This window comes from Hypanus sabinus, chromosome 20 (genome assembly GCF_030144855.1).
Source record: "Hypanus sabinus isolate sHypSab1 chromosome 20, sHypSab1.hap1, whole genome shotgun sequence".
NCBI lineage: Eukaryota > Metazoa > Chordata > Chondrichthyes > Myliobatiformes > Dasyatidae > Hypanus > Hypanus sabinus.
The window spans coordinates 39,709,736-39,734,548 of NC_082725.1; the positions used below are offsets into that span (position 1 = coordinate 39,709,736).

Below are 24,813 nucleotides of genomic sequence, written 5' to 3' on the forward strand. Positions count from 1 at the left end.
CACGGGCTGCAGTCGTGGCCGTTAAACTCAGAACGTAAACATGTCCAACTCGCGTCACGGGCCGCTCTCGCCACGCATGCGCCAGCCGGGGGTGGGGGAGGGGGACCGGCGCTCTTCCGGCTGCCTGCGAGCGCGGGCACGGCCGAGCGACGAAGGTGAGGGCCCGTCTTCTCCCGTCCTGCACAGGCAACGGTTTCCAGCTGAATGCTTCGGCACCTGGCGAGTTTCGTTTTTAAATGCGCTTCTCGCTCTCTCACGGACATAGTGTCACAGACTTCGGCTTGCGTTTCTGTCCAGCCCTGAACATTCAAAGCCGTGATCTGCGCGCAGTGAGTCCTTCGGCTATTAGTGGTACCTTGATCACTGAAGTAAGTATTTTTTCCCAAGGGGTTGTCTACTGTTGAGTCCTCAGGTGGCTGTAGAAGCCGATCCGGGACCTACATATATACTGGTTCAGTGTGGGCAAGAATAACGTGGCTGTGTTTAGTAGTTGGCTCTTTTGGTTGTTCAGGCTTTACTTTCGCAGAATGGCAGGCTGTTGGCGCACTCGTCAGACGCCTTGAGGAATAGCACATTCTGCTTTATGTATGGTCATTTAAAAGCAGATGTATACAAGGTTAATGCGATGCGTCCGATTCTTAACCTCATAATATTGATTTTTTGAGATGTTGGGGTCTATAAAAGAAATATACCCACGGATGACATACAGGCTCACTTCGTGTTAGGAACGCCTGATTTATGGATACCACGTATATATTAATGAGCAACCCCCCCCCCCCCCCCCCAGTTTTTGACTCCTTTGATTGCTCCAGTAATTCCCTTAAAACCATAAGATATAGGAACAGAATTAGGTCATTCTTCATTCTGTGTATTTTCTAGCTGGTGAACAAATTCGACTATCCTTTGCCATCTAGGCTTGACCTGTAGTGAGTGGAATGTGAGAATTGATAACTGATGCTCTTGATAAGTACACTGAAATCTGGCTCTGTTGAATGGATCATTTAGCAGCTGCTTACTATCAATATCAGTGATTTGGATGAAGTGATTCAGTAAATATATCCAAAGTAAAAACTTAAAATCGTTAGGAGTTCTGGCTGCATCCAGGCCTGTAAATTATACAAAAATGAGTGGAGATGAGGGTGCAGAGAGGCTAAAGATATTAGAACATAGAAAACCTACATCACGATGCAGGCCCTTTGGCCCACAAAGCTGTGCCGAACATGTCCTTACCTTAGAAATTACCTAGGGTTATCCATAACCCTCTATTTTACTAAGATCCATGTACTTGTCCAGGAGTCTCTTAAAAGACCCTATCATATCCACCTCCACCACTGCTGCCAGCAGCCCATTCCACGCACTCACCACTCTGGGTAAAAACTTATCCCTGACATCTCCTCTGTATCTATTTCCAAGCACCTTAAAAATGTGCCCTCTCGTGCTAGCAATTTCAGCTCTGGGGAAAAGGCTCTGACTTTTGATCAGTGCCTCTCATCATCTTATACACCTCTATCAGGTCACCTCTCACCGTCCGTCGCTCCAAGAAAAATAGGCCAAGTTTACTCAACGTATTCAACAGTGGCTAGATGGGAGATGCCAGAGAGTAGTGGTGGATAATTGTTTATCGGGATGGAGGCCGGTGACTAGTTTTGGGCCCAATGTTGTTTGTAATATACATAAATGATCTGGATGATGGGGTGGTAAATTGGATTAGTAAGTATGCCGATGATACTAAGGTAGGAGGTGTTGTGGATAATGAGGTGGATTTTCAAAGCTTGCAGGGAGATTTATGCCGGTTAGAAGAATGGGCTGAATGTTGGCAGATGCAGTTTAATGCTGAGAAGTGTGAGGTTCTACATTTTGGCAGGAATAATCCAAATAGAACATACAGGGTAAATGGTAGGGCATTGAGGAATGCAGAGGAACAGAGAGATCTAGGAATAACTGTGCATAGTTCCCTGAAAGTGGAGTCTCATGTAGATAGGGTGGTGAAGAGGGCTTTTGGAACGCTGGCCTTTATAAATCGAAGCATTGAGTACAGAAGTTGGGATGTAATGCTAAAGTTGTACAAGGCATTGGTAAGGCCAAATTTGGAATATTGTGTGCAGTTCTGGTCACCGAATTATAGGAAAGATATCAATAAATTAGAGAGAGTGCAGAGACGATTTACTAGGATGTTACCTGGGTTTCAGCACTTAAGTTACAGAGAAAGGTTGAACAAGTTAGGTCTCTATTCATTGGAGCGTAGAAGGTTGAGGGGGGATTTGATCGAGGTATTTAAAATTTTGAGAGGGGTAGACACAGTTGACGTGAATAGGCTGTTTCCATTGAGAGTAGGGGAGATTCAAACAAGAGGACATGATTTGAGAGTTAGGGGGCAGAAGTTTAAGGGAAACATGAGGGGGTATTTCTTTACTCAAAGAGTGATAGCTGTGTGGAATGAGCTTCCTGTAGAAGTAGTAGAGGCCAGTTCAGTTGTGTCATTTAAGGTAAAATTGGATAGGTATATGGACAGGAAAGGAGTGGAGGGTTATGGGCTGAGTGCGGGTAGGTGGGACTAGGTGAGATTAAGGGTTCGGCACGGACTAGGAGGGCCAAGATGGCCTGTTTCCGTGCTGTGATTGTTATATGGTTATATGGTATTCTCATAGAGCATGCTCCTCAATCCAGGCAACATCCTTGTAAATCTCCTCTGCACCCTTTCTATGGTCTCCACATCCTTCCTGTAGTGAGGCAACCAGAACTGAGCACAGTACTCCAGGTGGGGTCTGACCAGCATCCTATATAGCTGCAACATTACCTCTCGGCTCTTAAATTCAATCTCACAATTGATGTACCGAATGCTTTCTTAACCACAGAGTCAACCATCGCAGTGCAGGTGGAAGTATCAGAGATCATCCACTTTGGTAATGAAATTGCAGGCTGTTGATGTGCAGAGGGATTTGGGGTCCTGGCACATCTGCCACTGCAAGATAATATTAATTACAGCAGGAGAGTTTGGGAACAAGTGTATAGATAGATGGTCTCCTTTAATTGTATTGTGTCCTACTGAGATTGCACAAAGAATGATATGTGCGGGCCTCGTCTCCTTACTTAAGGAATTGGCGATTGAGGAACAATGAAGCACTTTACCAAATTGATTCATGAAATGGTGGAAAGTTGTCCGATGAGAGGTTAACTGGACTGAGCCTACACAGTCTTCTGGGTTCAGTAGAATGAGAGGTGATCATATTGAAACTTGCAAAATCCTTCCAGGGCTTAACAGGATAAGGTTGAAATAATGTTTCTCTTAGCTGAGGTGATTAGAATGAGGGGTCACAGCCTTAAATTAAGGGTTTGATCATTCAGGACTGAGGCAAGAACCAAGTTATTCATTTAGAAGGAAGTGAAGTTTTGACATTTTCTATCAAAGCTTTGGAGGTTCACTGGCTAAGTGTATTAAAATTACAGGTATTAAGGAAATTGATGGATATGGGAACAGTGTTGATCAGCCATGATCTTATCGAATTTCTGGGCTTGCATGAGGAGCCAAATGGCCTACTCCTGTTGATGTTCCTTTGTTAGGTGTAGGGACTGGTTGCTGGTTTGTGGCAGAACATTAATCATTGCAACCTTAGAGATACTTGACGGATAACTTGTTACTCTTTGGGAGATGCTCTTGTTGATACGTAGAAATACCTGTAACAATGAAATGTATAGATTGTTATATATTTTAATTTTATATTTTTAAGATGTGTTTGTTGTTACTTTTGTTTGCAGTGTTGACATCTATAGAGATTTTAAATTATACAGTTTTGAATTTTAAACTAAGATGCAATGTTTAATTTTCCTCTTTGCTTTAAGGTCAGCTGGAATATTGAAGACACAATGAATTATGATGTGGGGACAAATGATCCATGTACTAGTCAAATGCTTGCAACAGAAGGCATACATGAATGCACTCTACGGAGCAACACAGTAACATATTCAGAATCAGAGTCTCCTTTACCTGTAACAGGGAACAAGGGAAGGATCCTCACCCCTGCAGAGGTGGAAATGCTCATGAAGGACCAGAGCTTGGTGTCAGATTTTAAACAACAAAAGCTGGAAAGAGAGGCACAGAAAAACTGGGATTTGTTTTACAAGAGGAACAGCACCAACTTTTTCAAAGATAGACATTGGACAACCAGGGAGTTTGAAGAACTGAAAGCATGTAGAGATGTAAGTAACAACGATCTAGCTATGGGTCAGCAAACTGGTTGACTTTTAGATGTCCTTTGAAATGATTTAGCAAGCTACTCGATTAGGATTAGTGAATAAATGCTGGCCTTAGTAGTGGTAAACAATCCTAACGAATGACTAAGTGATAAATGACACTTCTGGGATTAGTTCCCACTTCCATTCAAATGGCCCTACTTAAGTCAGAAAAAATCTCCAGCAATGGTATATTCTCCATGGTTTCTATAATTTTCCCATCCCTTGCTATTTCCAGCATAATTTGAAGTCTCACATTTGTTCCCTTTTTCATTGCTATTTCTTCTTGGCTCCACCCCCTTGTTTACATTATGTTTCCAGCAAGGTTGGTGCAAGCATGAGTTGTTTCTCGTATGGCTGCCAACAATGGGAGATTTACTTGTATCACTGTTAAATTGATCATTACTTTTTATTTCAGTGCTTATTAAGTAATTACCAATAAATGAGACTGAGGTTTCTCTATTATTTATTCAGAAAGGTGCATGCACATTATTATGAACTCTTCACTTGTATCTTCCAAGTGCTCACTCAGGCCAATTCAGATAGCACCAAGGATGCTTTCTTCTGCCCTGAGAGTAGCATGCCTCAACCCTCATATTCTCCACTGCATCTGCCCTTTCTGCTCATTTATCAATGTCACCTTCACACCTTTCAACTTTTTAGTCTAAAACATTCTTGCCAAAGCCCATTACCATTCCACCTATTTTCTTAGCCTATCTTCTATCACTGATGGTGGTGTTCAGTTTTTAAGTGAAGCTCACGGTATCATTTTGTTACGTTAATGCTGCTGTAAATTTTCCTTTGCAGCTTGAGCATCAAAAACTGACCATCTTGGAAGCAGGTTGTGGAGTTGGAAACTGTCTATTCCCTCTATTAGAGTGTGATCCAAATGTTTTCATTTATGCTTGCGACTTCTCTCCCCGAGCTGTAGAATTCGTGAAGGTAGTTAAAATGTTAATATAAATATTTCTGATTTTTGTATTAATGCTTTTTTTCTTTATAATCTTTTCTGCCAAAATTCTTTAAAATGAAATGTATTACATATATAATGGAGGTAGCCTTGATCATAAACTCTAAGTGTACAGATGATAAATGGTGCACACAAAAGTCACGTTGATGCAAATATAAATATAAGAACCTTGAAATCAGCAGCAGAAACAAACAATTTGCATTGTTATGTTAACATCTAAGAATGAAAAGCATACCAAAGTACAAGCAGTTAAAGTACTTCTGAATGCCCTCAGTGCTATAATGGAAAAAACATCACCTCTATGTTGGATATAGCACAATTCCACAGCTAACATTGTTATGATACTGAGATACATCCTAGGATGCCCTGCGATATATCATTATATCATCAGAATGTAACCTGGGGTCATCGGGTGTTTTGGGTTATTTCAACATCTGACTCTTTGCCCAGTTGCCCCTGCCCAGGGTGAATTAGGCCCTGGCTTGTGTCCCAGCAGCATTGTCCATGGGTCATAACTCTTGATTCATAGCCACGTGGAGGCTTGCTCTGCAGCCTCTGTGATGGTTTTTGTGGCTCTTTTCTTTGCAGCCCCATAATGCCAAAAAGAGAATGGGTTCTGCCGTGACCCAGCCAGCAAAACCTCTACACCCCACTTCTATAGGCTTGCATCGTGTCTCCCCCCCCCCCCCCCCCCATGTCTCTGACATGGAGTTAAATTTCAGTGGAATACAGTATTTATTTGTTTTGTTAAGGCAAGCATTTGTTTCAAATTATTTTATAACTCAATAATTATTTTATGCAGTATAGGAAGTAATTTAAAGTGACAGGAGCATGTAAGCTGTGATAATGATTCAAGTTTATGTTATAGAGGACTATCGATGTGAGAATCCGTCACAGAATGTTTTCATCTATTGCAATGTTTCTTGTTTTTAAAGCAAAATCACTTGTATGACTCTGAAAGATGTAAGGTCTTTCAGTGTGACCTGACAAAAGATGATTTACTGGAGAATGTGCCTGCTGATTCTGTGGATGTTGTTATGCTGATTTTTGTGCTCTCTGCTATTCATCCTGAGAAGATGCAGTTGGCCTTGGAAAATATTTATAAAGTAAGTACTTAATGAATCACAAGCTAATTCTATTCTGCTGTAGCATATAATAGAATTAATATTAGTGGTCACTTTTTCAAACTGACAAAATTCAAATTAAAGCTTGCAGTTTATATATATGGACTGAATCTATTACATTTTCTCAATTAGTTTGTCCTTTGTTTCATGGAATCCTGGTTAACCCCTTCCGTTCAGGATGCAGCGATTCAGATCAACGGGTTTACTATACACTGTCAGTCTAGATCTATAGAGTCTTTCTAAAGCAGAATTGGAGGAGTATGCCTCATGATCAACTCTTCTTGCACAAATATATCAGTGCTGTCCCAATTCTGCTCACCAGACCTGGAATATCTAGCAGTAAAGTGTTGTCCTTTTTAGCTTCCATGGGAGTTCTGTGGGGTCATTTTGGTAGCAGTTTACATTCCATCTCATCCAATGTCAAGCAAGCTTTAGATGATCTGAATAATGGGATCAACATGCACAAAACAGTTCACCCTAATGCCTTCACCATCTCTCCAGTCTGAAAAAAATCACTAAGCGCTTACTATCAACAGATCACTTGCAATACCAGAGGAAACAACACACTGGACCATTGCTACACCACCATCAATGCCTACTGTGCTATTCCACGCCCTCACTTCAGGAAGTCTGATCACCTAGCTGTACTTCTACTCCCTGAGTATAGGCAGAGACTGAAGACTGCAACATCAGCAATGTGGACCAAGAAGATTTTGACAAGGGAAGCACAGCAATGCCTACAAGACTGCTTTGAATCTGTGGACTGGACTGTATTCAGGGATTCATCTTTGAATCTGGATGAGAATGCTGCAGTTGTTACCAACTTCTTTAAAACCTGTGTGGATGTGTGCCTACAAAAACTTACTGTACATTCCTAAGCCAAAAGCCGTGGATGAACCAGGAGGCATTCTGGTCTGTGGCATTCAAGACTGGCAACCCAGGCCTGTAGCAGAAAACCAGGTATAATTTGAGGAAGGCTATTTCAAGGGCGAAGAGACAATTTCAAACGAGGTTAGAGGTGCTATCACAGGACTGCGCAGAGACTGCACAGGAACACTGGCAGGGTCTGCAAGACATTACTTCCTATGAAGTGAAACCCAATAGTATGAATGACAGTAATGCTTCACTACCAGATGAACTCGACGCCTTCTATGCATGCTTTGAAAGGGAAAACACAACTACAGCTGTGAAGATCCCTGCTGCACCTGATGACTCTATGATCTCTGTCTCAGAGGCTGATGTTAGACTGTTTTTAAAGAGAGTGAACTCTCGTAAGGCAGAAAGTCCCGATGGAGTACCTGGTAAGGCTCTGAAAACCTGTGCCAACCAACTAGCGGGAGTATTCAAGGACGTTTTCAATCTCTCACTGCTACGGCAGAAGTTCCCACTTGCTTCAAAAAGACAACAATTATACCAGTGCCTAAGAATAATAATGTGGGCTGTTTTAATGACTATTGCCCGGTAGCACTCATATCAACAATGATGAAATGCTTTAAGAGGTTGGTTATGACTAGACTGAACTCCCGCCTCAGCAAGGACCTGGACCCATTGCAATTTGCCTATCGTCGTAATAGATCAACAGCAGAAGCAATCTCAATGGCCCTCCACACAGCTTTAGACCACCTAGACAACACAAACACCTATGGCAGAATGCTGTTCATCGACTATAGCTCAGCATTTAATACCATCATTCCCACAATCCTGATTGAGGAGTTGCAGAACCTGGGCCTCTGTATCTCCTTCTGCAATTGGATCCTTGATGTCCTAACCGGAAGATCGCAGTCTGTGCGGATTTGTGATAACATATCCTTCTCGCTGATGGTCAACTCTGGCGCACCTCAGGGGTGTGTGCTTAGCCCACTGCTCTACTCTCTATATACACATGACTGTGTGGCAAGGCATAGCTCAAATACCATGTATAAATTTGCTGACGATACAACTATTGTTGGTAGAATCTCAGGTGGTGATTAGAGGGCATACTGGAGTGAGTTATGCCAACTAGTGGAGTGGTGTTACAGCAACAATCTGGCACGTAACGTCAGTAAGACGAAAGAGCTGATTGTGGACTTCAGGATGGGAAAGATGAAGGAACACATGCCAATCCTCATAGAGGGATCAGAAGTGGAGAGAGTGAGCACCTTCAAGTTCCTGGGTGTCAAGATCTCTGAGGATCTCAAAAACTTCTATAGTTGTACCGTGCAGAGCATTCTGACAGGCTGCATCATTATCTGGTATGGAGGGGCTTCTGCATAGGACCAAAAGAAACTGCAGAAGGTTGTAAATTTAGTCAGCTGCATCTTGTGCACTAGCCTACAAAGTACCCAGTACATCTTTAGGGAGCAGTGTCTCAGAAAAACAGCATCCATTACTAAAGACCTCCAGCACCCATGGCATGCCCTTGGGTAGGAAGGTACAGAAGCCTGAAGGCACATGTTCAGCAATTCAGGAATTGCTTCTTCCCCTCTGCCTTCTGACTCTTAATTGGACATTGAAGCTTTGGGCACTACCTCACTTCTTTTAAATATGCAGTATTTCTGTTTTTGCACGTTTTCTTAAAATCTATTCAATATACATAACTGATTTACTTGCTTATTATTATGTTTTATTATTTTTTTTAAAAACTCTCTGCTAGATTATGTATTGCATTGAACTGCTGCTGCTAAATTAACAAATTTCACATCACATGCCGGTGATAATAAACGTGATTCTGATTTTATAATTTAAACATAGCAGCACGAAAGATTATTTTTAATTGGAAGAATTATTAATGTATCCTTGAAGAAACCAATGGTCTCAAGATGGCGCTTATGGAGTGAAGCGGTTTTAGGCTTTGCTCCAATCCTTTTACTTTTTTTTAACCTACAAACACCCCCTAATTGATCTTTTTATACCTATTCTAAAGGGGTTTAAACATATGAAATTTTTTTCAACTGTTTGAATCATTTTCAACTCGCTGAAATGTCTAAACCAAAGGAATCAAAACAGACGAAAGATTCGTTAACTTTAGAAGCAATTGCGAATCTTATGGACGACAGACTTGGAAAACTGGAGAGTAAATTAACCGCAAAGCTTTCTACGTTCGATGAAATTTTAAAGACATTTGACGCAAAACTTCAAGCACTTACACTGGATTCACAAAAACAACAAGCAAGTATTCTTGAAGAAGCCACTGGCCAGAGAGATCGTATAATTGAAACTTTGCAACAACAGCAACCTTCAACTTCTCAACAGATGGATCGTTATAAATCTAAAATCACTGATCTTGAAAACTGCTCTTGAAGACAAAATCTTCGGTTAATTGGGATTCCGGAAAAATTTGAGAATGGCGATCTCACTGTGTTTTTTCTCCAAATTTTTAATGGATGTCTTTGGCTCAGAAGTACTGGATTCCCCTCTAATAATCGACCGTGCACATCACATTTCTCGTTTTCATTCAGATTCAAGTTTGAAACCACGACAAGTAATTCTCCAGATCCATTATCCTCATACTGAAGAGCGTTTGATTCGGGCTGCCTGGAAAAAGGGTATGATCAGCTTTCAAGATTTTAAATTCCGTATTCTGGAAGACTACAGTCCCGAAGTTTTAAGGGCAAGAATGACTTTTAAATCGGTTCTGTTGGAAATTCATCAGGAAGGCTACAAGCAAGCGCTGTTATTTCCAGCACATTTGAGAGTTACTCTCAAAGATGGAACTTATCGGCTGTTCAAATCTCCAGCGGATGCTCAAAGATTTCTTGAAGAATAACATTTTATCGGGTTGACTAATGTAATAATTAGTTTATAGATTTGGATCTTTTATAAAATGATGTTTTTTTTTACGTATGGCTTACATGTATTTTTTATATATGGTAAAAGTCCGTTTTTGGTTTATTCTGAGTTTGTTATTTTTTCATATTATTAATCTGTTAGTTTTGAAAGTAATTCATTAGGGTCTTCTTTTAAGTTCGTATATACTTTTTATATTTTTAACGTTTAAATATTAAGATTTTTAAAAAAATAAAATGTCGTTTCTTCTTCCCGAAAGATCTTAGTGCTTGGAACGTCACATCCGTTTTGATGTGTTTGAATAAGTTTAAAGCTTTCTTTTAAAACACTAATACAATATTATTCATTTATGGGTTTTATCGTTTTAATTTTTTTTAAAAATCCTTTTGTTTGATATATATATATAATACTAATTTTATATTTTAATTTTTGTTATACCAACCCTTTCTTTTAATATGGGTGGTTTGTATCTTTTATTCAACTTTTTTTTTTGTTTGAGTTGCCGTCTTGAGACATGGGGGTAATTTTAGTGTTAGATTGCTTGCTTGCCTCTTTTTGGCTTTTTTCCTGGGGTTTTGAGGGTGGAGGGAGGGCGATTTTTCTTCTTTCTTTTCTTTTTGCTTGCTTTATTCTTAGTTTTGCTTCATGGGCTCATATGAAACTACAAAAATGGTTGCAGTGCCATAACTTCCGGTTCCTCCTTGAACTTACTTCCCTCTTCTGGATTCATGAGTTCATCTTTTTTTTTAAACCTTATGTGTTAATTGTAATAAATATTGTCAATATGGATAAGGTTATTAATTTTGTTTCTTGGAATACTAATGGTTTAAATCATCTGATCAAACGGAAAAAAATATTCAAAGTATTCCATAGAATGAATGCTAATGTTATCTTTGTACAAGAGACTCGTGTAAGGAAGGTGGATAGTCAACGCTTTTTTAGGTTTTGGAAAGGCCAACAATGTCACTCGAATTCTCAAGCCAAAGTAAGAGGCGTTTCCATTTTTATAGATTCTTCAACCTCCTTTATACACCATGAAACAATTTCAGACCCACAAGGTAGATTTTTGCTTATTACTGGTCTACTTTTTAATCAAAAAGTAGTTTTAGTTAATGTTTATGCTCCAAACACTGATTGTCCTGAATTTTTTAAGTGTCTATTTACATCCTTTCCTAATTTGAATCAGTACAGGCTGATAATGGGTGGGGATTTTAACTGTTGTTTAACCCTTCGATGGATAGATCTAAGCCCACCCAAGTTCTTCCGAATAAACCAGCCTCTCTTATTAATTCCTTTATGACTGATTCAGCAATTTTTGAAATTTGGCGTTTTTTACACCCCAATGACAAAGAGTTTTCATACTTTTCTCATGTTTGTCATAATTATTCAAGAATTGATTACTTTTTCATTGATCACCGTTTACTTACAGATGTTATCTGTAATATGACTCTATTACCATTTCTGACCATGCACCTTTGAAGTTATCTATTAATCTAAATCTTAGAGGTTAAACTCTATTTTATTGCAGGACTTAGACTTTGTTAATTTTATTAAACAACAAATTGATTTGTTTTTCTCAACAAATTCTACAGCAGAGATCTCTAGTGGAATTTTATGGGACACTTTTAAAGCATTTATTCGTGGACAGATTGTTTCATACTCTGCTGAGTTAGGAAACGAACTAATTCTAAAATATTAACATTGGTTGATAAAATCAAAGCAATTGATAAGATTTATTCAGTGACCCCCAGCAAAGAACTTTATAAAGAAAGAATGGAACTTCAAATGGAGCATAGTTTGTTATTATCCTCTTCGATCGAAAATCAGTTAATTAAATCTAGAACCCAGTTTTACGTACATGGAGATAAGTCTGGCAAATTATTGGCTAATCAATTGAAAACTGCTTCGGTTAAACGACAGATTACTAGGATTCGTAAACAAGATGGCACTCTGACGATTGACCATAAAGAGATAAATAAAGCCTTTCAAGATTTTTATAATTCCTTATATCAATCAGAATTTGTTGAGGATTCTTCTATAATAGATGAATTTTTAAGGAAATTGAAATAAAAAAGGCTATTTTTTCAATGAATTCCAGTAAAGCTTCTGGTCCAGATGGCTATACTGCAGAATTTTTAAAATCCTTTTCCTCTATACTTTCTCCTTGGCTTTGTAAAATTTTTAAAGATGTGTTAATTATAGGCAAATTGCCACAATCTTTTTATGAAGCCTCTATTTCTTTAATTCTTAAAAAAGATAAAGACCCTATTGAATGTGCATCCTATCGGCCTATATCCTTGCTGAATACAGATTTTAAGGTTTTTAGTAAAATTTTGGCTATTAGATTAGAAAATATATTACCTTGAATCATTTCTGAAGATCAGACTGGATTTATTAAAAAAACATTATTCATCTTTTAACATTAGAAAATTAATTAATTTTATTTATACTCCTTCACCCAAAATACCAGAATGTGTCATTTCCTTAGATGCTGAAAAAGCATTTGATAGAGTTGAATGGCCATATTTATTTAAAACTTTGCAGCATTTTAATTTTAGTTCAAAATTTATATCATGGATTAAATTAATATACTATAAACCCTTGGCTTCGGTTTTTACCAATAATCAAAGATCTCCTTTTTTTCAGTTATTCCTTGGTACAAGGCAAGGTTGTCCTTTAAGTCCTTTACTATTTGACATTGCTTTGGAACCTTTGGGTATTACTCGTGGGGAGGGAACGTATAAGTTATCATTATATGCCGATGATTTGTTACTATGCATATCTGACTCTGAGAGATCTATTCCTGCTATTTCGTCCTTGCTTGCTCAGTTTAGTAACTTTTCTGGTTATAAATTGAATTTTAATAAGAGCGAATTATTTCCATTAAATATGCAAGTTCCAATTTATAAACATTTACCATTTAAAGTTGTTACAGATTATTTTACTTATTTAGGTATTAAAATTACTAAAAACATAAAGATTTATTTGAAGCTAATTTTTTACCTTAAATTGACAAAATTAAACAACTTGTTACCAGGTGTTCTCCACTATCTTTGTCATTGGTTGGTCGAATTAATGCTATTAAGATGATGGTATTACCCAAATTCTTATATTTATTTCAAGCATTACCAATTTTTATTCCTAAATCTTTTTTTGATATTATTGACTCCAAAATATCTTCTTATCTGTGGCAGAATAAAAACCCTAGACTAGGCAAAAAATATTTACAGAAGCCTAAGAAGGAGGGCGGTTTGGCTTTGCCAAACTTGAGATTTTACTATTGGGCAGTTAATATACGATATTTAATATTTTGGACACAAGAATTGACTATAGCTGCTTGCCCACAATGGGTAAATTTGGAATGTAAATCTGTACAAGACTTCTCATTGTTTTCAATTTTGGGATTTTCACTTCCTTTTTCTTTATCTAAATTGAACAAGCAAATAACTAATCCTATAGTCAAATATACATTGCGAATTTGGTTTCAATTTCGTAAATGTTTTGGTTTGAATAAGTTCATGCCCTATAATATCTAACTATTTTTTTCGGCCCTCTTTTATGGATCAAGCTTTTCTTTTATGGAAAACAAAAGGTATAACATGTTTTCGTGATTTGTTTTTGGATGATAGCTTTATGTCCTTTGAACAGCTATCTAATAAATATAATTTACCTAAAACTCATTTTTTTAGATATTTGCAAGTTAGAAATTTTTTGTATAATGAATTACAGTCTTTTCCAAAACTATGTCCATTGGACATTACCGAAAGAATTTTAGCTCTGAATCCTTGTCAAAAGGGTTTAGTAGCTGTCATTTATAATATGATCATGCAAATACAGCCAGAAGTATCAGAAAAAATTAAGAAGGAATGGGAAGAAGAATTTCATTGTCTTGTATCCACTGAGCAGTGGGAGAAAATTTTACTATTAGTCAATTCATCCTCTATTTGTGCTAAACATGCCCTAATACAATTTAAGGTTGTACATAGAGCTCATATGTCTAAGGATAAACTTGCTCAATTTTATTCTTATGTTAATCCAACCTGTGACATGTCATTCTGATGTTGCTTCATTGACCCATATGTTTTGGTCTTGCCCTTGTTTGCAAAACTACTGGAAAGATATTTTCAGTATTATTTCAAGAGTTCTGAATATCAATTTCCAACCACATCCTATTACTGCAATTTTTGGTTTACCAATGGTGGATAATAGTCATTTATCCTCTTCATCTTGACAAATGATTGCATTTGTTACATTAATGGCTAGAAGATCTATTTTATTGAATTAGAAAGAAATTAATCCTCCAACTATATTTCAGTGTTTTCTCAAACTATCTCTTGTTTGAGCTTAGAAAAAATTAGAAGTGTTTTTGATCCTTCAGTTAAATTTGAAGAAACTTGATCATTTATTCAACACTTTCATATGAGTTAAATTGTCTTTTCCTAAACCTCACTTTTATTATCCTTAATTATTTGGATGGAGGTTCGGAGTTATTGGCACTACTGTATATATCTAACATTATGCAACAGCCCATGTTGGTTAGTGTTTTTTTTTCTGCTCTTTTTTTTTGTTTTTTTTTCTTTTTATTTCTTTTGTTCATAAATTAACAAATTTCACATCACATGCCGGTGATAATAAACGTGATTCTGATTTTATAATTTATACATGAGTTTGGGAGGTTATATATATTGATTATTATATACTTGAATGTCTACTTATACTATTAACTATGTACTCTCAAACTCTTTGTATTCATGTTTCATTTATGTTTGCTTAAAAATTAATAAAAAGATTTAAAAAGAAAGAAAGAAAGAAACCAATGACTAACTTTGCTGCTCTATATGGAAATATTAAGTTCATTATATACATTAAAATAAACAGTATTACTTTTAAAGATTTAGATATTTTCAGGCCTAATGTTTCAATTACCGTAGATTCCGGACTACAGAGCGCACCTGATTAAAAGCCGCACGCTCTAATTTTAGAAAGAAAATCAATTTTGTACTTGTACAGGCCGCACCGGATTTTAAGCCGCAGGTGTCCCACGATGTAATATGAGATATTTACACAGAAAGATATTACATGTGAGGATTTTTTAACTTTTAATTAAATCCGTATGGTAACATAAACAAATACATATTGCAAATGCTCTTTTTCGAACAGTGCCTGTAACACAGCTACTTTTAAATATACATACGTATCGGTAACACACAAATTACGTTGCGTATACTTTTTTACTGAACAGTGCACGAACAACATTCCAATATCTCCTAACGACTGGTAAAAAAAATATATATACTGCAGTCTACCAGGAAAAGTTATTGATAACCTTTAACTTAAAAGCTGCATCATATGCTTTTCTTCGAGTGTTTTCCATGTTGATTAGGGTGAGCACAAATGACTGATTTACAATAATTTAATTGTGAAAGTGCGCTTGATTTATCGTACAATTTCATTGGACCTCTGTGAACTACTCATCAATTTTATTGGTCTTGCTATGATCCCAGCCCCCTCCTTTGTGAGAATCGCAAGAGCACCCGTTTGGGGGGGGGGGGGGGGAGTCAGTAGACTCAGGAAGCGAGAGAGATAGAAACATGCCAAATTGCACGTCCCACCTATGATGCAGAATAAGACGACAGCGACTATTGTCTCATGGAGACCACGTGAAAAGCCCTCAGGCGAGGTGGGCTGGTTGCATCATCCCAACCTGATTGACACCTGCTACCCCGTGAGGAAGTATAAAGGAGAGTCTCAGGGGGACAGCCCCCTCAGACGCACCAAGAAGACACTAGAGTGTTCCCGCAGCAGCGGGAAGCCATTCTGAAGGAAGCCACGTGCGTTAGATTCCGGGATTGGAATTTGTGGCTGGAATCACAGAAAACCGCTTTTAACTAACATCGGGGCGAGGAAACCAACGCTCCCCCGATTTCACGGAAGATTCATCAAGACTCGGCAAGTTCTTTCTCTTCTCCCCCAATCTCTCTCTCTCGGTCGCCCCACGTGAAACCCAGCGATTTTCAAAGGGCTGAGGCCTGCAGACTTTCTGAGTGACTTATATTTCCAAAGGACAATCTATTAACCCCTAGACAACAGCAGAGCTTACTTCTTAATGATGATTATTACTATACCGGCGCTTTAGATTGAGTGTTGACGATGTGCACTATCTGAATGTATGTATTAACCCTACTTTTGTGTCCCTTTATAAATAAAACGTCTGAAAATAGTGACATCAGACTTCAACGGACCTCTCTATCTTTGCTGGTAAGTTCTCCAGTTACGGGATTCATAACAGTCTACTGTTACGAGGCAAAATGTTTTCGGCGGCATGAAAAAAAACATGCATTAGCCGCACCGTAGTATAGGCCGCAGTGTTGCTGCAGTGTTCAAAGCGTGGGAAAAAAGTAGCGGCTTATAGTCCGGAATTTACGGTAGAATGTACCCAAATATTTTGTAACAGGTGAATTACTCACATATTCACACTTTTTTCACTTGGGAGCACTTCATGGTAAATGGTATAGCAACTGTGACTATGATTCTTGTGTATGACAGGTACTAAAACCAGGTGGATGCATCTTATTCAGAGATTATGGACTATATGATCATGCCATGCTTAGATTCAAATCTGGACACAAACTTGGCCCAAACTTTTATGTTCGACAAGACGGAACCAGATCCTTCTTTTTTTCTGATGGTGAGTTTGTTTAATGGTTTTCTTTTCAAGAAACTTTCAATTAGTACATTTGTATTTGAACTACATAGAGGCTGTACTTGGAGTTTATTGGAATTATTAACCCTAAAAGATATGCTATCAATTGAGTGCCAACCAAAATAACTCTTCATCTGGAAGGTTTTCATGTTTGGTCCTGCCACTAGATGTTCTGCCAGCAGCTGTTTCCCGACAGTAGTCAGCAGCTGAAATCCTTGGAAATATTGTGAATTTTGTCACAGGAAAGTTGAACCTAATTGTGACACTGTCACTGTTGTCCTTACCGTAAAGGAAGTTATTGTTAAATCAAGGCCTTATGGAGCTTGCATGCATTTGACAGACTCAATGGCACAATTTTGTAGAAAGCCAAGAGACCCTGAAAGGGTAGTTTCTTAGGAGTGTCAGAAAATTTTTTTTTTAACCTTCTTCCATCAATATTTGTATTTGGGTGAAATTTTGTAATGAAATGAGAACAGTGGTAATGTTACTGGGTTGTAGTCCTGAGGTCTGTACCAATGATGCATAGATAAATTCAACTCATGCTTTGGCAGGTGCACAAGTTAAATTATGTTAATTAAATATGAATAAAAGGTTGATGTCAATATTAGTTACTATAAATTTATTAGATTATCATTTAAAAATTTGTGTGATTCACAATATCCTTTAGAGAAAGAACTGTGTGAATGTATGGACGTCCGAATTAGAAGCATTCAAATCCCTCAGAATCTTAAAGCTCCACAATTTCCGACCATTTGGATAATATGCTTCTTATCTATATCTCTTGCCAAAATAAACTATCTCACATTATACTCTAATTTACCTGAACTTCACCCTTTCATTTAACGTATCTATATTCATTTGTTGTTGTTCCTTTTCATGCCTATTGCTCATTGGGTGGCATTTTTGCAGTTTCTGTGGCATTTGACTGTTTATGAGGCCAAATTGCTAGCTTGACACTGAACCCAGCAGGGATGGAAAGTGTGGAAGGAGCTGGACAGATTCGAACCCAAGATCATTTGCCTTGGAAGTCTGGTGTTGATGCCGCTACAGCAGTGGCTAGCTGTGTATTCATTTGTGGTCTCATAATATTCTCTGCACAACTTACCTTCCTATTTATCTTTACCTTCATCAGCAAATCAGCAACAACATCTTTGGTACTTTGAAATCAGTTATTTAAATTATAAAAGATTAATGCCCCAACACTGATCCCTGTGGCACAACATTTATTAATGCTTCAACCAGAAAATATATTTGGGCTGCCCTTTATTTCTTATTAGCCTGGGAATCTTCTATCGATTTAGATATGTTGCCTACAGAATGTGGTTTTATCTTCTGCAGTAACACTGAAATGCAGGCACAGCTGGTAGTACTGCCACTGCACAACTCCAGCGGTGGGGATTCAATCCTTACATCAGGTGACGTCTATGTGGCCTGTGCACTTTCTTCCTGTGATTGCCATTGTTCCAAATTTGTGTTCTCATAATTCCTTACAGTGTATAAGGAGGTCATTTAATCATCAAGTTTGCTGACTCTCAGAGTATAGAATCAGAATCAGGTTTAATATCACTGGCATATGTTGTGAAATTTGTTGTTTTGCAGCAACAGTATGTTGTAACACATAATAAGAACTATGAATTACAATAGTAAGTATGTATATATAAAATTAAATTACATAGTGCAATAAAAGAGAGGGAAAAGTACTGAGATACTGTTCAAAGGTTCATCGTCCAATTCAAAATCTGATCACAGAAGGGAAGAAGCTGTTTTTGAAACATTAAGAGTGTGTCTTCAGGCTTCCATACCACCTTCTAGATGGTAGTAATGAGAAAGGGGCCTGTCCTGGGTTATGGGGTTCCTTAACAGTGGGTGCCACTGATATTAATCTCATCCCCCCTCTTATTTCCCTGGGACCATTTCTCTCTTGCATGCCATAAACGCCTCTGATTATTTTTATAATGTGCTCACCTGCATTAGGGGCAATTTACAATAAGCAGTTTACCTGCTCTTTATTACTATTTCTCCATACATCTTATTTTCCCTGTTGTAGTGGTACAAATCTGCAAGCAGCGGTACTGAGAAACCTTAATATGGACTCATATTCCAGGAAATCTCAAAAAGTATATGGAAATACATCCTGATGTTTAGCACTTACTGCCATCCCTTAATTAATAAAGTGGTATCCCTTCATGTTAACCATCACTAGGAAGAAGCACTAAACACATCAAAGGAATATAATTAGTGGAACAAAAAGCATTATTGTCTGCATTCATTTTTGTATCTTTTTACTGCAGAGTATGTGGCACAGCTCCTGACATCTGCTGGCTATGAAGTGTTGGTGAATGAGTATGTTTTCCGAGAAACTGTTAATAAGAAGGAAGGTCTGTGTGTTTCAAGAGTTTTTCTTCAATGCAAATTTAAGAAGGCGAAGAGAGCACTGAGCGTATGTAACACAAGTGATTCCGTCAGTTGATTTTGTTTTTGATGTCTTGATAGTTCACTCGGACAAACTTTGCAGAGAGGCGAACAATGCCAGACCTGTATCTGAAATGGTGCTTTTTAAGAAAAGGAAGATTTTACGAAGGTTAACTTTATTTGTCACATGTGCATCAAACATACTGTGAAATGCAACAGTGGGAAATCGGAAGTAAGACACAAGAATGAGTTGGTGATCTTTGCTGTACTGCTGGAAAAATGATGTTACTGAGTGGGAGGATGCTTTTCCCACACACAGCTAAATATTATGGGAAAGGAAGTGTTTTCTCTAATGCCTGACTCAAAGCAACACTTGATGAATTTATAGGAGGAAGTTATCTTGTACCTATTGCAAGAAAATATTTTAAATAAAAATTATGCATATTCCAAGATTGGAATTTTAGGAAATTTCTACCTTGTTTGTATTCACTTTTGTAAAGTGTCAATGTTGAAGGTTTTACAAACTTGCATAGTTCTCGTTGCCATTTATTTTAATAAACTATATTTGTTAAATAGTATACAGTATTTCAATCCTTTATGAATGCTACATTTTTGAGGATTTGTTCATTACAAAAAGACATTGAATTTACACTTACTGGTTTCTGTTTTTAAATCTTAAAACTGCAGTGTGTATCTGTATTTAAATTCACTTAAAATCTTAAATTCAGATGCTGCATATCCTTGGCTGTCTTCTATTGAATATGTGTATACAGGTAAACTGAATTGCATTCACTATATAAATAACGTATATAGAACACATTAGAGGCTAATATTCTTGTTAGCTGTATTAATCTATTAGTTCATCAGTTCAATCTATTATAGTTAACCTCTACAATATAGAGTATACAGAGGGCAATCCTGTCCTCACCTTAGCAGAGATATTCCCTGTATCCTTTCCATCCCTCCTCCATCTTCCCTGCAACTTAAGACAAGTTTTGACTTTTTATTAGTTCTGCTAAAGGATCTTCAGTCCAAAGCATAAATGTTTCACTTTCCATAGATTCTGTCTAACCTTTCCAACATTTTTTAGTTTTAATCTCTGATCTGTAGCTGAGCAGCTTTTAAAAATTTTTTCCTTCACCAACTTCTACTTCCTCCGGCTAAAGAAATTTGACATGTCCCTGATGACTCTTTACCAATTGCTTTATAGATGCACCCCAAAAAGCATCCTGTCTGCATGCATCACAGCTTGGACTAGCAACTGGCCTACCCAAAACACCAAGAAATTGCAGTTATGAAATGCAGCCAAGTCCAATATTCCCTCTGATGAGTCCATTACGCTTCCTGCTGTCTCAGGAAAGCTGGACATCTGCTTTAAACATAACACTCGATGTGTTCCAAGTGAAATAATAAAATATCTAATGTGTTGACTGTTTGAGTCTCAAGTCTCCTGCTGACTAACTTTTTTTATTTATGTACTAATCATCTCTTCCTATTCCATCAAGGAACATTAATATTATTCAGTGGAATGGAAATAAGGACATATTTAAATGCAAATTGCCATATCAAAATAAGAAAATTGACGTAGATCAATGTGCTAATATATTTGTCAATACCAGTTGCTAACATTAACACTGCTAATAAGTCAGCAAATCAACCTGAATTATTTATTTAAAGGGCAGAGGAGAGGCTTTGTATCCATGCTATAATAGTGACATTCAGTTCTTATTTTCTTAATTAGAGCTTTGGTATCAATAATGGTTATACACTGTAGAGCAGCATACAGCAAATGGTTCTTGATGCAATTAGGTTTGCATTAAATGCATTGCATTAAAGTTCTAGACATTTAAACACTCTTGTAGTCACTTATCTCTAGCTTTACTACATTAGAAATATACGTTGCTACTGATGCTCTCAAATGAGTAATCCCTTTTAGTCCATTTCTTCTTGTCCTTCAAAGTAGGCAACTGAAAATTTATACCATTTATTAGATTAATTTAGTTCATTGGTGTCTATCCCCTTCCATGAGAGCTGTTAACCTCAAAGAATACAACTGTATTGGACTTGATTAGCAAGCTTAAGATAAAGAAACTCCTAGGAAACAGCGATCATAATAGGTTAGAATTTGCCCTGCAGTTTGAGCAGATGAAGATAAAATGGGCTGTACCATTATTACAGTTTGGTAAAGTTAATTGGAGATCATGATGGAGGAGCTGGCCAAAATTGATTTGAGTGGGGCACTAGCAGGGATGACAGTAGAGCAGCAATGGCTGGAATTTCTGGGCATGATTTGGAAGATGCAGGATTGGTTCATCCCAAAGAAGAAGCAATCTAAAAGGATGAAGCAAATGTGGCTGACAAGAGAAGTCAAAGACAGCAACCAACAGAAGACAAATAAAGAAATGATAATGAATAAAACAAAATATGAAGGTAATCTAGCCAATAATATCAAATAGAATATCGAAAATTTTTCAGATAAATAAAGAGTAAAAGAGACAAGAGTGGACATAAAACAGCCGGGAAATGATGCTTGAGAGGAAGTAATGGAGAGCAAAGAAATCATGGATAAACTGAATAAGTATTTTGCATCAGTCTTCACTGTGGAAGACATCAGCAGCATGCCAGAAGTTTAACAACACACACAAAATGCTGGTAGAACACAGCAGGCTAGGCAGCATCTAGCATCAGTCCTGACGAAGGGTCTCAGCCCGAAACGTCAACATCGCTTCTCCTTATAGATGCTGCCTAGCCTGCTGTGTTCTACCAGCATTTTGTGTGTGTTGTTGTTACAATTCTGGCATCTGCAGATTTCCTCGAGTATGCCAGAATTTTAAGTGTGTTGGAGGGGCAGAAGCAAGTTTCGTCACTATTACTAAGGAGAAGGTCAAGTCAAAGTCAAAGTACATTTATCATCAAAGTATGTATACTTTATATAACCTTGAGAATTGTCTTCTTACAGGCAGCTACAAAAACAAATAAACCCAATAAAACCCATTAAAGCTAGACTGTCAAACACCCAAAGTGCAGAGAAAAAAAGAGAAGGAAAAAGACTGAAAATAATACAAGTAAGCAGATAGCATTCAGAACTGAAGTTCACAAAAGTGTGTTCACGCTGAGATAATTGTACCCACAACCTCAGTTCAGTACAGAGATAAATAATCCTTGTGGAGTAATGAATTGAAGTTCGGTGTGGAGAAAAGCAGCAATTTGAACTAGACCCTGCCTCGCCTCTGGTCCTGACACTGTGTCCTTTTCAATATGGCCTGATGATTAAATCATCCAGACCTTGCTCTTGGACCCGGACCCAATCCCTACTAATTCAATACACCCTCAGGGGGTTGGTGCCCCACCACCTCAGTCCAGCCCATATCCAACTTTTCCAATTCAGCTCAGCACTTAAATTGATCAAATCTCTGGTCTTTCCTTGCTCTCAGGCCCAGTCCAGGCCCCATTGCCTCCACTCGCCTCACCTTGGTTCTGCCAAATCGAATTGCCTCCAAGTTTGCTCCGGGAATGGCCAAACAGTGGCTCATTCCTCACTCTGGTCCGAACCCCACCACCTTGATTTGGACCGTACACACTACGCCCTGGTACTTGGGAAGTGAAAGGTCTGAAAATGGATGTCACCTGGACCAGATGGACTACACCCCAGGGTTCTGAAAGAGGTAGCTGAAGAGATTGTGGGGGCATTAGTAGTGATCTTTCAAGAATCACTAAATTCTGGAACGGTTCCGGAGGACTGGAAAATTGCAAATGTCACTATTCTGTAAGAAGGAAAAGAAGCAAAAAAGCAAAGAATGGGCAGTTAGCCTGACTTCAGTGGCTAGCAAGATGCTAGAGTCCATTGGGTTGGGTTATTTGGTACCACGTGATAAAATAGGCCAAAGGCAACATAGTTCCTTAACAGGAAATGACAAATCAGTTGGAATTCTTTGAAGAAATAACTGGCAGGATAGACAAAAGAGAATCTGTGGCTGTTGTTTTATTTGGATTTTAAGAGCCTTTGACAAGGTGCCACACATGAGGCTGTTAAACAAGATAAAAGCCCTTAGAAAGATAAAGCAAGTACAGAAAATTGTTGAACTGGCAGAAGGCAAAGTGTGGGAATAAAGGAGGTATACAAGTGGTGTTCTGTAGGGGTCAGTGTTGGGTATGCTATTTTTCATATGGGCCTGAGAGCAAGGACTTCAAACCTGGGCCTTTTGCTATTTATTTGAGTGACGATCTGAGTGATGGAATTAATGGCTTTGTGGCAAAGTTTGTGAATAATGCAAATATAGGTGGAGGGGTAGGTAGTTTTGAGGAAGCAGGGAGTCTGCAAAAGGACTTGGACAGATAAGGAGATAGGGCAAATAAGTGCAGATGTTATGTGTAGAGAAGTACATAGTCATGCACTTTGGTAGAAGGAATAAAGGTGAAGGCTAATTTCTAAATGGAGAGCAAATTAAGAAATCAAGGGTGCAAAGGGATTTGGGAGTACTTATGCAGGATTCACTATAAGTTAACTTGCAGGTTGAGTCAGTGATAATGAAGGAACATGCAATGTTAACATTTGTTTTCACATGACTATAAGGATGTGTAATGCCCTGGTTCACATCTTTACAGTTATGCTGTAGGTATTTAGTTTAGCTGTTCAGTAAGAGCTGTTTATTCTGCTTTCAGCCTGTTTGGGTTATTGTTGAAGATAAGGGATGATGAGGAATGTGTGCCATCCAATTAGGATGATGGAACTGGGAGGAGGTTTTTTTTTGGTGAGGTTTACTTAGGTTGCTCTTGGAGCTTTTCTTCAGCGGAAGATGATGCTGGGGAGAACTGGTCATAGGATACGATCCGGTGGGAGACCTGTTTGTTCGCGATGGATTGCGAGCGACGTTCGTAAGGTGGTGTGAGCTTTCACGCAGATCGAGGGCCCGGCGTGTGAATGACAGAGAAGTTCAAGGTGAGCTCCAACTTGTGCACATTTGACTATTTAATTAGAATGGGCCCTTCTTGTATTTTTTTTTCCCTTTTCCTTACTAACCCTTTAGTTAAGTAAGTTTCATAAATATAATTCCTTTAGTCGTATGGAGCGTGCCGTCCGTTATTTCTTGGCACTGAGTTATAACAGGAATTACACAACATCCATACAAACATGGGTTTGGGGTGGGAGAGCCGTCTCAATTTTGCAGGTTTGGCAGGACCAGCGTCTTTCCTAGACTTACACAGCCAAAGAAACCAGCAAGGTATCATTTGCGGGGAATTCGTCCCGCATTGAATTTGTTGGATGCCATGTGATTGCCCTGTGCATTGATCCGGTGGGTTGTGTGTTTAAACCTGTGTTAAACTGTTGTCTGGTAAAGTGATCAGGATACGTGGTTACGACGCTACACGGGTTGAGCGGTGATGCGAACCCACGGGGTTACCAGTAACGAATGCGTGTGTATTGAGAGAGGTAGAAATTCGTAGTCCAAATGAATTGTTAATTCGGACTCTAAGTACTGTTAGAGACCAATTGCCGGGCAAAGACATTGTTTTGATTCAGACTAGCGCTGATGTAAGGGCAGTGGATCTGCTAGTACTATTGTGGCCCTGGGAGAGGGTGGTGGGGTGGACCATACTTTCTGGGAGGA

At 38.3% G+C, this 24,813-nt stretch overlaps 1 protein-coding gene across 1 annotated transcript; it reads left to right on the forward strand.

Moving 5' to 3' along the window:
• Nucleotides 1-227: 227 nt before the first annotated feature.
• Nucleotides 228-19,958, forward strand: mettl6 (methyltransferase 6, methylcytidine). The gene is made up of 6 exons (XM_059945370.1): nucleotides 228-368; nucleotides 3,841-4,197; nucleotides 5,038-5,172; nucleotides 6,136-6,306; nucleotides 16,636-16,777; nucleotides 19,084-19,958. Exons 1-6 carry the CDS (start codon nucleotides 237-239, stop codon nucleotides 19,260-19,262), a joined length of 1,116 nt encoding a protein of 371 aa, XP_059801353.1. The 5' UTR covers nucleotides 228-236; the 3' UTR covers nucleotides 19,263-19,958.
• Nucleotides 19,959-24,813: the final 4,855 nt, after the last annotated feature.

What these genes read in the sequence shown, in the direction of transcription:
- mettl6 (XM_059945370.1), top strand. Translation starts at nt 237, where the DNA reads ATGCGCTTCTCGCTCTCTCACGGACATAGTGTCACAGACTTCGGCTTG. An exon ending in GTGGTACCTTGATCACTGAA is followed by an intron (nt 369 to 3,840) that starts GTAAGTATTTTT and finishes CTTTGCTTTAAG; the next exon opens with GTCAGCTGGAATATTGAAGA. An exon ending in AACTGAAAGCATGTAGAGAT is followed by an intron (nt 4,198 to 5,037) that starts GTAAGTAACAAC and finishes TTTCCTTTGCAG; the next exon opens with CTTGAGCATCAAAAACTGAC.